At 41.0% G+C, this 14,524-nt stretch overlaps 1 protein-coding gene across 7 annotated transcripts in view; it reads right to left on the bottom strand.

The window, feature by feature from the left end:
* The window catches only part of FAM168A (family with sequence similarity 168 member A), a 234,313-nt gene that overhangs the window by 149,114 nt on the left and 70,675 nt on the right, over positions 1–14,524 (bottom strand). For 5 of the 7 annotated variants that reach the window (XM_033948535.1, XM_033948541.1, XM_033948542.1 and 2 more), the window contains exon 3: positions 330–424. The exons of the other annotated variants lie outside the window; for them this stretch is intronic. In XM_033948535.1, coding sequence (XP_033804426.1) covers positions 330–359 — 30 coding nt within the window. In that variant the 5' untranslated portion in view covers positions 360–424. The remainder of the gene's footprint in view (positions 1–329; positions 425–14,524) is intronic. 7 annotated transcript variants of the gene reach the window in all.

The raw sequence follows: 14,524 nt of genomic DNA, 5'->3' as shown, positions 1-14,524 counted from the left end.
AGCAGATGACAGCTGGGCGGACCGCCCAGCTTAAAGGCCCTAGAGAGAACACTGGAGAGGAAGGCTGATCAGTCCGGTAGATCAGGACGGCAACACGAGTCTATCACGGAGCCCGGGATGGGCTCCGCGATCTACTCGCGTTGCCTTCCTGAGCTACTGGTCGATCGCGATCGACGTGTTGGGCACCCCTGTTATAGTGGGTCATCATTTGATATCCAGTGATCACTTGATAGTGTGATTTAATTTTAAGATAGGTGTGATATTCAAAAGTGAAGATTCTAGACTTAAAAAAAAAACAACCAACTAACTATGTTCAGATGGGAGTATACCTCAAGGAATTGTTGACTGGATGGGAACATCTGGAGAAGCAGGAAAACAGGTCAGCAAAACCGAAAGGAGCTACTTATAAGGGCCACAAACCTTTCTGTAAGGAACATAAATAAGAGGAAAAGGCAATTATGGTTCTGAAAAGCAGTAGCTAAAAAGGTAAGGAAAAAAGAGTTTTTAGCCTTCATAAACTACAAGAGAGTGCAAATAGAGGAAGACAGGTGACAATGTCTGGAAAAGCTAAGAGAAGCTGCTAGAGTAGTCAGGAAAACAAAGTTGCAAATGGAAGAAAAATAGGTAATACAGTTAAATGGGGACACAAGGCTTTTTTTTTTGTTTGTTTAGATATATAGTAATAGGAGAAGTGCAAAAGTGGCATTGTGAGACTCAAATATAAAGGGAACCGAATCAAATGTAGAAGCTGATATGTCAGAGTGGCTTAAACAAATATTTCTGTTTTGTGTTCACAGTTTAAGAGCCAGGAGCAGAACCACAGAAGACAAATAGGAATGGAGGTGTGGTAGTCCCTGAATGATTTTCAGGAGGATTGTGTTTGTGAGGTACTAGCTAAATGAAAGGTGGACAAAGCGATGGAGACAGATGGCATACATCTGAGGGTACTGAAAAAAAGGGAAGTTCTGGCAGTTCTGCTGGCTAGCCTTTACAATGCTTCTTTAGAGTCAGAAGTAGGGCAGATGTGGTTCCTCTCCACAAAAGCTAACATAAGGGAAAGATTAAGAACTACAGACCATTACGTATGACTTCTGTGGTAAGTAAATCAATGGAAACGTTTTTAAAACAGAAAACAGTAAAGTTTGGGAATCCAATGGATTATAGGACCTGAGGAAACAGTTTCCAATAGAGGAGGTCTTCTCACACAAGTCTGATTAATTTTTTTTGACTGGGTGACCAGAGTTGGATTAAGGGAGAGCACTAGATGTGGTATACAGTGGTACCTTGGTTTATGAGCATAATCCGTTCCAGGATCATGCTCTTAATCCAAAATGCTCGTTTATCAAAGCAAAGTTCCCCATAGGCCTTAATGCAAACTCAGAAGATTCGTTCCACAACCAAAGTTTGCAATGGTGGCCCAGGGGTGAGTACCTGCCTGCGGGTCATGCAGCGCTTCCAAAGTTGTGGCTTCCTTCCCATGGGGTCCCCGTGCGGCTGCCCTCCCGCTTCGGCCGATGCCTCTGCCATCCGTCAGCGCCTCCCGGCTCCCGATCCAAGCCACTTTGGAAGCGCTGCAGCACCCACAGGCAGGTACTCACCCCTGGGCCACCATTGAAAACAGAGCTCGTTTATCGGGACAGTGCTCGGTTTGCGAGACAAAAGTTTGCTGAGTGTTTTGCTTGTCTTGCAAAACACTCGCAAACCAGTGAACTCATAAACTGAGGTACCACTGTATTTAGATTACAGCAAAATCTTTTGACACACTTCCATAAGAATGACCAATAGAGTGCCCTTAGTGTGGGCCCTAAAGTGACTGACTAGATTAGAACCAGGTTAATTGGAATGTGACAAGAGGGTAGTTGTAAATCAGCGGTCTCAAACTCGCGACCCGCAGTCTGGCCAGCTCCCTTGCTGAAGTCATTCTTCAGTTCAAGGCGGCTGCGGCTCCTCACTCGATCCACAACTGCGTCGGAAGCCTCTCTGAAGGCCGGCTCCTTTGCCAAGTCATTTTTCAGTTCAAAGCCGCCGTAGCTCCTCACAAAATCCGCTCCTGCATCAGGAAGCCTCTCTGACATCACAAACCCACAACCTCAGGGTGCTGAGATTGTAGCTCTAACCACTACACCACACTAGCAACGTTTGAGAAATTGTCCAGAATTTTGCCACTTTCAATACTATAACATGCAGGGTCATACATTTGGGCTGCAAAAACCTGAGGGAACAATACAGATTAGGGGGGTAAAGTACTTTTGCGCATGAAAAAGGAGCGGGACTTGGGTGTGATCATATGACATATGTGGCCAAACAAGTAGAAAAAAGGTGACGATGAAAATTAGAAGGATGCTTGGGTGAATAGAGAGAGGAATGGCTAGTAGGAAAAAGGAGGTGATAATGCCCCTGTATTAAGACTCTGGTAAATCCTCATTTAGAATACTGTGAACAATTCTGGAGACTACACCATCAGAAAGATAAACAAAATGGAGTCAGTCCAGAGGGCAGCTACTAAAATTGCCTGCGGCCTTCTTCATAAAGCATCAGACTTAGATTTTAATATGTATACTTTGGAAGAATTCAACAAAGCTTGGGACAAGAATATATGAGTAGGATCTCTACAGGAGTGAAAGGGAGAGTATATGGCATGGATGGGCAGACTGAGACAACCACATGGTCTTTATCTGCCCTCATTTTTCTCTCTCTCATCTATTGCATGGATGGGCAGACAGATGACCATATGGTCTTTATCTGCCCTCATTTTTCTCTCTCTCATCTATTGCTATTTTTAAAAATATCTGGAAAATACAGAATTTTAAACAGCTTTCTTACTTTTTTTTCAAGATACTTGCCTAGGAAATAAACTGAAGTCTTTATAGTACTAATTCTATAAGGTCTGCCTAAAGTTAGGCACCGATATCGGCACCTAATTTAATTAAGTTATAGGCTTAATCAGTGTCTAGTTGACACTCAACACCTCACAATCAGCTTTAATTGGGCTTAATTGAAAGTTAGGCACCTAATTTAAAAAACTCAATTCTACAAAAAGTAGGTGCCCAGCCCAAAGCACCTATACTAAAAGTGGGCAAGGTTAGGGGTGGATAATGGGTGTTTTTTCAAGTTAGGCACCTCTTTGTGAATCAGGTGTCAGGCTCTGATATCGGCGTCTAACTTTAGGCATAAAAAACCCTGGTATAAATTGGGGCCACCTAAATGTTGGGATGCTGAGCGCCACCTAAGCATACTTAGGCAATGCTAAGCATGATTCTATAATGGGCGCCTATGTTTTATAGAATTAGTGCCAATATTAGCACCTAGCTTTAGGCCAAGGATCTCAAAGTCCCTCCTTGAGGGCCGCAATCCAGTCGGGTTTTCAGGATTTCCCCAATGAATATGCATGAGATCTATGTGCATGCATTGCTTTCAATGTATATTCATTGGGGAAATCCTGAAAACCCGACTGGAATGTGGCCCTCAAGGAGGGACTTTGAGATCCCTGCTTTAGGCTGACTTGATAGAATCAGGGCCTTTGTAAATATTTTTTGCTTAAGGATTTAATTATCAAACTAACTAGCTGATGTAAAAACTATCCCAATTTTTATAAATTAAGCTGGACAATATGCATCTTTGTGTTTACATCCACCTTTCTCTCTGTCTCTATACACACAGGCTCATTTTCAAAGCACTTAGACACATAAAATTACCACAGAAACCTATGGTACTTTTGTGTTTAAGTGCTTTGAAAATGAGCCTCGGTGTCCTGAACAAAATTTTACATGGTAATCCGATATCAGTGTGAAAAATTTATATTTCCCTCCATCAACAATTCAAATTCTTTTCTTAAAATTTACAGCAACATATTTTCCTTAACCCTCCCTTCCCTTTTTTTAGGCTTGTACAGCACAACTGTGCCAATTCCTTGCTTGTTAATGTAACAACAGCAGGCAGCAAGGACAAGAAAGGATAATTGCATATATGTGAAATGAGGTAATTAAAATTGTAGTTAATTGTGGACCAATACTACCTCCATTAGTGCAAGCTGGTTGGCATTTGCCAGGTCTGGTTAAATGTAAAAATTTGCTCAAAGTAGTGGAATTTAATGCTGCACTCACATTTTTCTAAGGTTTTATTGGTTTTTCAGATTTGAAGTGTCTCTTCCCTTCTCTTTCAGTTCATATGCATTTCTAAGCTATCTTAACTATAAGCATATGGTACTAAGCTCTAATGAGCACAGATTTAGAGGTGTCTCCTATTTAAAACATTCATATTTTGGCATGACATTTCAATCACACATAGCATCAAAACTGAACCACAGAAAACCCATTTTTGAAAGAGTAGAAATTGGTTCATATTTCTGCAACTGTACTTGCTTATAAATTTCCATGGGTCCAAAGGAGATGTCTAGAGAGAATAAAAATAAAGAGCAATTTGAAGTGGTGATTTTTCTCTACACCATTGCTTTTGTGTTGGGAGGACAACATACAGGAGGCTAAATTTGTGGCTAATGGTTAACATCAATTTTGCTGAACAGGTGCCAGCTAGAGGCAGGTAGCAAGTCTCTTTCAATTGAAAGGAAATTCTGGAACAAGGGGGCATAGGATGAAGGTGAAAGGGGAGAGACTCAGAAGTAACCTCAGAAAATAGTTTTTCATGGAAAGGGAGTGTGTGGCGCAGTGGTTAGAACTACTTAGAACCCTGAAGTTGTGGGTTTAAATCCTTCGCTGCTCCTTGTGACCCTGGGCAAGTCACTTAATCCCCTCATTGCCCCAGGTACACTAGATAGTTTGAGCCCGCTGGGATAGATAGGGAAATATGATAAAAGTACATGAATGTAAACAACTTAGGATATAAGTGGTATATAAATGATTAAATAAATAAAGGGTGGTGAATGGTTGGAACAGCCTCCCAGTGAAGGTGATGGAACAACAAATATCTGAATTTAAAAAAAGCCTGAGAAAAAAAGCAAAAGAAAGAAAGGGATAAGTAGATGACAAGGTTAGGCTGACTAGATAGGCCATATGGTCTTTGTTTGCCATCATTTTTCTCTGTTTCCATGTTACCAGCTTCTTCTTTCTAATATACCTAAAAAAAGTTATGTGTGTTTGCCTCCAAGGCAATCTTCTTTTCAAAGTCTCACTTTGCTTTCCTTATCAGTGCTTTGCATTTAAATTTGCCATCCTTTGTGCTATTTCCTATTATTCTTCATTCAGATTCTTCCTCCAAAAAACAATACAGTACTACAGTCCTGAAATCTGCTTTGCATAGTCTGTCTCAATCTGAAGAAAGACAAGAAGAAACAATTTGTGTCTTTAAATTTTTCATAAACAGCCCCAAATATTCACAGAAGTAAAAATGTCCTGGTATGGGTTTCCAGAATGGCATTTTTGAGTAACATCCATACCTGGTGTAAATTTTTGAACATTGCAGCTGCTCCTCTAAGTTTTGAACATTTTCCTCATTGTATCCTAGTCTCCCTTTTGAAAGTTAAATGCTAATGTGTTAGATTTCCTCTGTGTACTTAATCAGTTACTAAATCAAATTGGATCATTTTATGGTTACTATTAAATGGTCCCAGCACCATTACCTCTTGCACAAGATCATGTATTCCACTAAGAACTAGAATTAGATGGTTCACCCTCTTGTGGGTTCCTGAAACAGCTGCTTTATAAAGCAGCCTTTGATTTTATCCAGGAACACACATCCCTGATGTTACATTTATCCAATCAATATTGAGCTAATTGAAATCAAGTATCCATTCATTAAAAACAAACACTAAATAGGGATAAATCACAAAATTCACAAAAATACTCCTTTTGGATCCAAGATGGCGCTTGCGAGACACGCTGTTGAAGCATCTGACCTGAGTCTGTGTTCCTACACCTGGGTGTCCTCCAACTCTCCTGCAATGGGGAAGGAATGGAATGTTTCCTCTATCCCTGCTCTTTCTCTCAGGCTCCAACAGCTGACTTTGCAGGCATCTGGTACTTCAGCAGCTTCCATGCTACTCCCCATTTCAGCAAGGTAGGGAATATGTCACCTCCAGTGGCAGTGATGGAGCTTCTCTGAGCCTTGTCCAAAGAGCAATGCACTTACAGCCAGCAGGATTGTGTGCCTCCATGGAGCAGAGTGCAGGTTCGGGTAGGAGTGAGTCATTTCTGACTCAGAAGGGTCTCTGAAGTTTTCTTCCAGCCATATATATATTTCTACTTTGATGGAGGTAGAAGGTAATTTACATGACTATCCAATGGTAAGCTCTTAGCCCCCTCTACAGAAATTGCTGAGTAGATCCTCCACTGCAAGAATTAAAAAGACCTCAGGTTGTTACAAAAGGCATTAATAACTTTTGCAAGTTATGGGATGCTTTAATAACTTTTTTGCAAGTTATGGCATGCTTTTCTGGTCAATTCTCTAAACTTTCTGGGTCAATAGAACAACATTCCAGCCAAATTAAAGTTATTGAGACCAAGTTGGTTGAGGTTCAAATGGTGAACACTGCCTTAGTGAAAAATAAGTTAGTTTCTTTCAATAAAGTGGAATATTTAGAAAACCAAATAAGGAGGAAAAACATTGGTGAACTTTCCAAGATCTTCATTGATATTTTTCCCCTTTATATGGTAAGGAAGTATCTTGGAGAGATTTTAAAAATACCATTAAGAGACTTTGCCACCTTTGATGAGAATCTGGTACTGGGAACATCGAAAAAAAGAGATGATAGAGGTCAGAAGGAGCATCTTAATGTGACTGAATTCCTGGAGTCATCTGAGTCAACTCTTTAAGTGGTCACCCAAAGAACTATTTTGTTGTTGACGTTCACATTTGAATCAGATAGAAATAATATTTTACGTTTGTATTTTCAATACAGATGAGCAATTCTTGGGATCAAAGATATATATTTTTCCTGATTTATGTATTCTAGAGAAACAAAGAAGAAACGTCAGGAGTTGAGGCCTAGAGCCTTAGCTTTAGGCATGAAATTTCTGTTCAAATTTCTTTGTCAATGTGTGATATTATTTGAAGCTAAATTTTATTCCTTCTTTGACCCAAGCCAGCTTTTGAGTTTTTTTGTCATGCTAAAGAGGAATTAAAAGTTACTGAATAACTATTAGACCATCTATTAGGGAGGTTAAGGAAGATGTGATGAACTTGCTGTTGATAATTTTTCCTGTATAATACAGTAATTATTTCCTTTCCATCTTGGATCATATTTCCTTATATTGTGGGATAAAGGATGAATTTTTATTTTCTTGCAATGATTGATTTCTAAAGATTGTTCACTATTCTCCTTTCCTTATCAGGCCACATCTGTACGGTCAATCCTGCTAATTCAAATACGATCTATAATAACTCTTTATCATTTTTTTTATTTTTTTTTAAAAAGCACCTAAAAATTTTGTTTCAGAAATTTATTCTTAATAGTTAATATTGGGGTAATTTTATTACTTATGTATATCTTAGTTGAATTGATCTATTTCTTTGTATGTAATCCACTATGAACTATTAGTTGGCAATAGCAGAATATAAATGATTTACTTGTAATTGTAACATTCTATTTGCTTTCTTAGCTGCCGCCGCACTCTGAGCTAAGGATTTCAATGTATCCTCCACGATGACACCTAGATCCTTTTCCTAGGTGGCAACTCCTAACATGGAACCCTGCATCATATAGCTACAGTTTAGGTTTCTCTTTCCTACACGCATCACTTTGCACTTCCTCACATTAAATGCCGTTTTGATGTCCAGTCTCTCAAGGTCCTCTTGCAATTTTTCATAATCCTCTTGAAAAATGTAATCTAATCTAATCGTCTATTTGTGCGTTGCTCATACCTCAACTTTAAACAACATTGTGTCATCAACAAATTTAATTATCATACTGGTTATTCCCATCTCTAGATCGTTGATAAATATGTTAAAAAGTAGTAGTCCCAGCACAGACCCTTGGGGAACCCCACTATTTACCCTTCTCCATTGAGAATGTTGACCATTTAACCTCACTCTCTGATTTCTATCTTTTAACCAGTTCTTAATCCATAATCCCATGTTTTTTTTATTTTTTCAGAAGCTACTTTGTCAAATGCCTTTTGAAAATCCCAATACACAATAATGACTGGATCACCTGTATCCACATATTTATTCACACATTCAAAGAAATGTAGTTTGTAGTAGATTGGTGAAGCAAGATTTCCCATTACTAAATCAATGTTGACTGTCTCATTAATCCATGCTTATGAATATGTTCAGTAATTCTGTTCTTTATAATAATGTCTACCATTTTGGCTGGCACCAATATCAGACTCATAATTTCCCAGATCGCCTCTGGAACCTTTGGCCACCTCCCTCCCACCCCACCCCTTCTCCCACTGACAATCTTCCTTCTACTAGGTCTCAGAGATGTCTTATTATACAGTATATATCTTTTTATTTAGTGCAATATATTCTAACTCTCCTTCTGGCATTTACATACAAACATTTCAAACAATGTTCGTCATTCTTGTTTGCAAATTATCCATGTCAACTGCTGAGCAAGTTGTAATCTTTAAAATCAGTTTGCTCTGTATTTAAGGACACCTAGTCTACTGTAGTCTCTAATTGCAACCTTGCTATTGGGATGACCTATCTTCCCCTATTATGGCGATATCTTTTAAAGGTACCTTGTTCCGAATCATACTCTTTTGAGCAATTGTCTCTAGAGAATGACAGGGAAAAAAATCAGTCCCCATCACTGCCCTGTCACCGGACTACTGTCCCCTTCACCGCCCCGTAGCATCCACCCTTCCCTCTCGCCACCTCACTGCCCTTCGGCACCCCTCGCGCGGTCCGTGCATCTCCCGCCCTCCCCCTTACCTTTGCAGCGCGTTTTAAGGTTTGAGTAGCTTGTTGAAAGCCACCGGAGTGTCCGTGCAGTCATGTGCGTGTTTGGGCGGAAGCTTCTCCTCTGCCGCAACCAGAAGTTGCGTCAGAGGAGAAGCTTCTGCCCACACACACACACGATTGCATGTATGCTCCGGCGGCTTTTAACGAGTCTTAAACCTTAAAACGCGCCGTGAAGGTAAGGGGGAGGGAAGGAGATAGATTCAGGTAGGTAGGAAGGAGAGAGGAGGTGACCGCGTGCGTTCCCTCCCTTAACTGCGGGGACAAGGCCATTCACCACTCCACGGGGTAGTGGATGGCTTTGTCCCCATACCTGCTGTGAGCACCTTTCCCCCCTCCACCGTTTTGGCGGGTTACCCGCGGCTACTCACGGTTAGCTGTGGGTAACATCCACCGTGTCATTCTCTAGTTTCTACCCTGGCTTAGAGCACTAAATGCTCCGATGCTCCTAGTGCCCCAGACCTTGATAGAAACCTCTACCATGGCTTAGTAAAAGAATTAATTTAATTCAGGGAGAATGTAAATAGTTTAGGAAATTTTAAGAAGTAGCATTTGACTAAAACAAGAGTCACCAACAGTATTCAGGAAACCTTGATCCAGCCATACTATCACTTTTTCTAAGTAGAAATGACAAAAATCTCTTTAAGCTGCAATATATTTCATTGGTCGAAATACAAAAAGCTGCTATAATGCACAAACTTCGGAGATCATACAGGTCCCATTTGTAGATGAGAAACTCTTAAGGCTTGCAGAGTTCACAAGTATTCCAAAACTTCTGCTGTAATTTAGACCCATAATTTTCTGAAACAGCCTAAAGGTATAGATTCTGTAGCTAAAATATTTTAATTTATCAGCAGCCCTTTGACATGGTCACAGTGAAATACACATTCATCAAAACAAAGAAAAATCATAAAAGAAAGGAATTTTGAATACTGAACACTAAATTATCATAATTACAAAAGTATTCATGGATAAAATGAACCTCAAAGGAGCTACTTTAAATGCAATTTTTGTTTCAGTATGGGAATGGAAGTGTTACTTAAACTGTTTAAATGAAAACACCTAATTAAGAGAAAAACATTCTTCTAGTTATCACAGTATTTGCACATCTTTTCAGTTTGTCTCATCAAGCATTTCAGCATGCCAAAGGTCTTCATCATTACTGCATCAGGAAAGACAAAAGGATTTTTATACCTCACCAAAAATGGATTGTGACTGAACTTGTATACTAAACTTCAAGTTCCTTTATGCAGACCTTGCAAATACATGTGTGTATACACACACACTCTAGATTTCAAACGTATGAACTTTAATAAAGTGGGAGAGTACCTGAAGAAAGAACTGTTAAGTGGAAAAATAGTGGTCAAAGCTGAAAGGAGCAATAAAAATGGCTACAAACCTTTATGTGAAGAAAATAAATAAAATCTAGAGAAAAAGGAAACCGGTATGGTTCTCCAAACTAGTGGCAGAGAAAATAAAGGCAAAAGAGTTGTTGTTCGTGAAATATAAAAAACCCCAAGAGGAGTATTGTTTATTGTTTATTAGTTTCTTGATTAAACGCTTTATCGATTCTGCAAAGCGTTGTACAAAGCACTAGATAAAATAACATTGCAACAAACAGAATTACCATTAAAACAAACTTTTAAAAAATGAAAATACAAAACTGTTAGACGAACTACAACACATACTAGGTTAAATAAAGACGCACTAACAAAAGATACATGAAGGAAAGAGGGAGGAAATACAATAATTATAGTAAATGAGAGAGACATTAAGGGAAAGAACAAAATGGCAGGACTTAATGGAGAAAAAAGAAGGAAAGAAAAGAGAAAAGAAAAGAAGAAAAAAAAAATAAAAAAATTAAGAAATAACAACTTCAATTAAAAGCATCTTTAAAAAGGAAACATTTTAAGCTACTTTTAAACGTTTTTAAATTATTTTCTGTTTTTAGATAAAGCGGAAGAGCATTCCAAATCGTAGGAGCAGTTACAGAGAAGATAGAGGTTCGACGTGTACCAATTATTTTTAAGGAGGGGATATTTAAATTGGATTGGGTTATGGATCGTAAAGATCTTGGTGGATCATAGGGAATCAATATTCGATCAATAAAAGCTGGGGAATTAGTCTGCATAGTTTTAAATGTCAAAAGGGCAATTTTGTAAGTTATCCTATGTGAGATAGGTAACCAGTGGGCATCTTTTAACAGAGGAGTAACGTGGTCATACTTTGTTGCTCTGGAGATTATCTTGATTGCCGTATTTTGAATTAGTTGCAGACGTTTCAAATCTTTGTGATATATACCTTTTAAAAGCGAATTACAATAATCTATTTTTGAAATTATGAGTGAATGAAAGGATTACTGGGTGAAACTGAAAGAAGCTAAGAGAGATACGTCTGGTAAAAGCGCAGGCAGAAGAGCAAATGGCTAAAAATGTAAAAAAGGAAGTCAAAATTTTTTTCAGATATATTAGTGAAAGGAAGAAGATGAAAAATGGAATTGCTAAACTAAAAGATGCTAGGAACCAATATGTGGAGAGTAATGAGGAAAAAGCAAACATGCTAAACAAATACTTCTGTTCTGTGTTCACAGAAGAAAATCACAGAGATGGACCAAGATTGTCTGGCAAAGTTACACAAGAAAATGGAGTAGATTCCGCACCGTTCACGGACGAAAAGTGTTTATGAACAACTGAAGGTGGACAAAGCGATGGGACTGGACGGGATCCATCCCAGGATACTGAGGGAGCTCAGAGAGGTTCTAGCAGGTCCTATTAAAGACTTGCTAACAAATCTATGGAGACGGGAGTGATTCCTGGTGTTTGGAGAAGAGCGGATGTGGTCCCTATTCATAAAAGTGGTCACAGAGATAACGCAGGAAACTACAGGCCGGTAAGCCTTCCTTCGGTTGTTGGAAAAATAATGGAAGTGTTGCTGAAAGAAAGGATAGTGAACTTCCTAGAATCTAATGGGTTACAGGATCCAAGGCAACCTGGCTTTACTAAAGGTAAATTGTGCCAAATGAACTTGATTGAATTTTTTGATTGGGTACCAGAGAACTGGATCAAGGACATGTGCTAGATGTCATTTACTTAGATTTCAGTAAAGCCTTTGACATGGTTCCTCATAGCAGGCTCTTGAACAAACTTGAAGGTCTGAAGTTAGGACCCAAAGTGGTGACCTGGATTAGAAACTGGGTGTCGGACAGATGCCAAAGGGTGATGGTTAATGTAAGTCGCTTGGAGGAAGGAAAGGTGAGTAGAAGAGTACCTCAGGGTTCGGTGCTGGGACTGATCCTGTTCAATATGTTTGTGAGTGACATTGCTGAAGGGATAGAAGGAAAGGTTTGCCTTTTGGTGGATGATACCAAGATTTGTAATAGAGTAGACACCAAGGAAGGAGTGGAAAACTTGAAAAAGGATCTGCAAAAGTTAGAGGAATGGTCTAATATCTGGAAACTAAAAGAAATGCAAAGTACCGTATTTTCACGTAGATAACGCGCACCCGGGTATAGCGCGCGGGAAACCGAAAATATGTTTAAAAAATTTGTATACCGCGCACACCCGTATACCGCGCATGCTGCCCCGACTCTCCCGTCGCCACCCGACTCTCTTTTCGCCCGCCCCGACTCTCCTCTGGCCACCCCTACTCTCCTTTCGCCCGCCCCGACTCTCCTCTCCCCCTTGAAGTCCTGTCCCCACCTTGAAAGCCTGATGCCCCCCCCGATGTCCGATTCACCCCCCCCGCAGGACCGCTCGCACCCCCACCCCAAAGGACCGCTCGCACGCACCCACCCCCCCACCCCGAAGAACCACTCGCACGCACTCCCACCCGCACCCCCACCCTGAAGGACCACTCGCACCCCCACAGCCTCCCGACCCCCCCCATCATGTAGACGCTCCTACCGGTGTCCTGCTGCTTCCTCTTGGCGGTCCCGGCCCTTCTATGAGCCCTGCGCCTGCGCTGCTTCCTCTTCCTCTTTAGAGAAAGGGCGGGACCGCCGGAAGAGGAAGCAGCGCAGGCGCAGGGCTCACAGAAGGGCCGGGACCGCCAAGAGGAAGCAGCAGGACACCGGTAGGAGCGTCTACATGATGGGGGGGGGGGTCGGGAGGCTGTGGGGGTGCGAGCGGTCCTTCAGGGTGGGGGTGCGGGTGGGAGTGCGTGCGAGCGGTTCTTCGGGGTGGGGGGTGCGGGTGCGTGCGAGCGGTCCTTTGGGGTGGGGGTGCGAGCGGTCCTGCGGGGGGTGAATCGGACGTCGGGGGGGGGGGACTATGTAAAAAAAATTTGTACAACGCGCTCACGCGTATAACGCGCAAGGTTACGCACGGTTTGTAAAATCGTGAAAATACGGTAATGCATTTGGGGATTAATAATCAGAAGGAACCGTTATGTGCTGGGAAGTGAGAGGCTGATATGCACGGATGGGGAGAGGGACCTTGGGGTGATAGTGTCTGAAGATCTAAAGGCGAAAAAAACAGTGGAACAAGGCGGTGGCTGCTGCCAGAAGGATGCTGGGCTGTATAAAGAGAGGTGTAACCAGTAGAAGAAAGGTGTTGATGCCTCTGTACAGGTCATTGGTGAGGCTCCACTGGTGAAGGACATAAGAAGACTTGAAGCGGTCCAGAGAAGGGCAACAAAAATGATAGGAGGTTTACGCCAAAAGACACATGAGGAGAGACTGGAAGCCTAGGAGAAAGGAGGGACAGGGGAGATATGATTTAGATGTTCAAGTACTTGAAAGGTATTAACGTAGAACAAATCTTTCCAGAGAAATGAAAATGGTATAACCAGAGGGCATAATTTGAGGCTGAGGGGTGGTAGACTCAAGAGCAATGTAAGGAATTTCTTCTTTACAGAGAGGGTGGTGGATGCCTAGAATTAGCTCCTGAGAGAGGTGGTGAAGAGGAAAATGGTGAGAGAGTTCAAAAAAGAGTGGGATGAGCACAGAGGATCTAGAATCAAAAACAAAAAATAATAGTAAATATTGAAGAACTAAGGCCAGTACAGGCAGACTTGCACGGTCTGTGTCTGTATATGGCCGTTTGGTTAAGGATGGCCTGGGGAGGGCTTCAATGGCTGGTGGTTAGATGGGCTGGAGTGAATTTTGACGGAGACTTCAGTAGTTGGAACCTAAGCACAGTACCGGGCAGAGCTTTGGATTCATGCCCAGAAATAGCTAAGAAGAAAAAAAAGTTTTAATTGAATCAGGTTGGGCAGACTGTATGGACCATTCGGGTCTTTATCTGTCGTCATCTACTATGTTACTATGAGACATTTATGGGTTTTTTCTTAGCCAATTATAGCACTTTAAAAATGTAATTCTTGCAAAGTGGAGGATTCCAACTGTTGTTAATAAATGATATCTGCGTTTGATTAATTTGAGAGAAAGCAGAGAATACTGGTGACATCACTGGAAGTGCCTCTGCCTTCATCTACAAGCTAGGGAGAATAACCCACTCATCTAGGCTGGTCTAGCAGAACAAGAAAACAGAACTTACAGTAATAATTGATGGCATTAAGTATCACTCACTGGGATGTCAGAATAGTACTTAGGTCTTACCCTTCTTAGTTTCTGTAGTGTGAGAAATGATTTTCGAACTAAATTGTTAACATGATCTTCAAAACCGATACGTGGAGAGTGATGAGGAAAAAGCAAATGTGCTAAACA

The sequence above is a fragment of the Geotrypetes seraphini genome, chromosome 6 (genome assembly GCF_902459505.1).
Source record: "Geotrypetes seraphini chromosome 6, aGeoSer1.1, whole genome shotgun sequence".
In the NCBI taxonomy this organism is placed as follows: domain Eukaryota; kingdom Metazoa; phylum Chordata; class Amphibia; order Gymnophiona; family Dermophiidae; genus Geotrypetes; species Geotrypetes seraphini.
The sequence above is the reverse complement of the archived record's forward strand: the minus strand, read 5'-3'. Positions and strand labels throughout refer to the sequence as shown.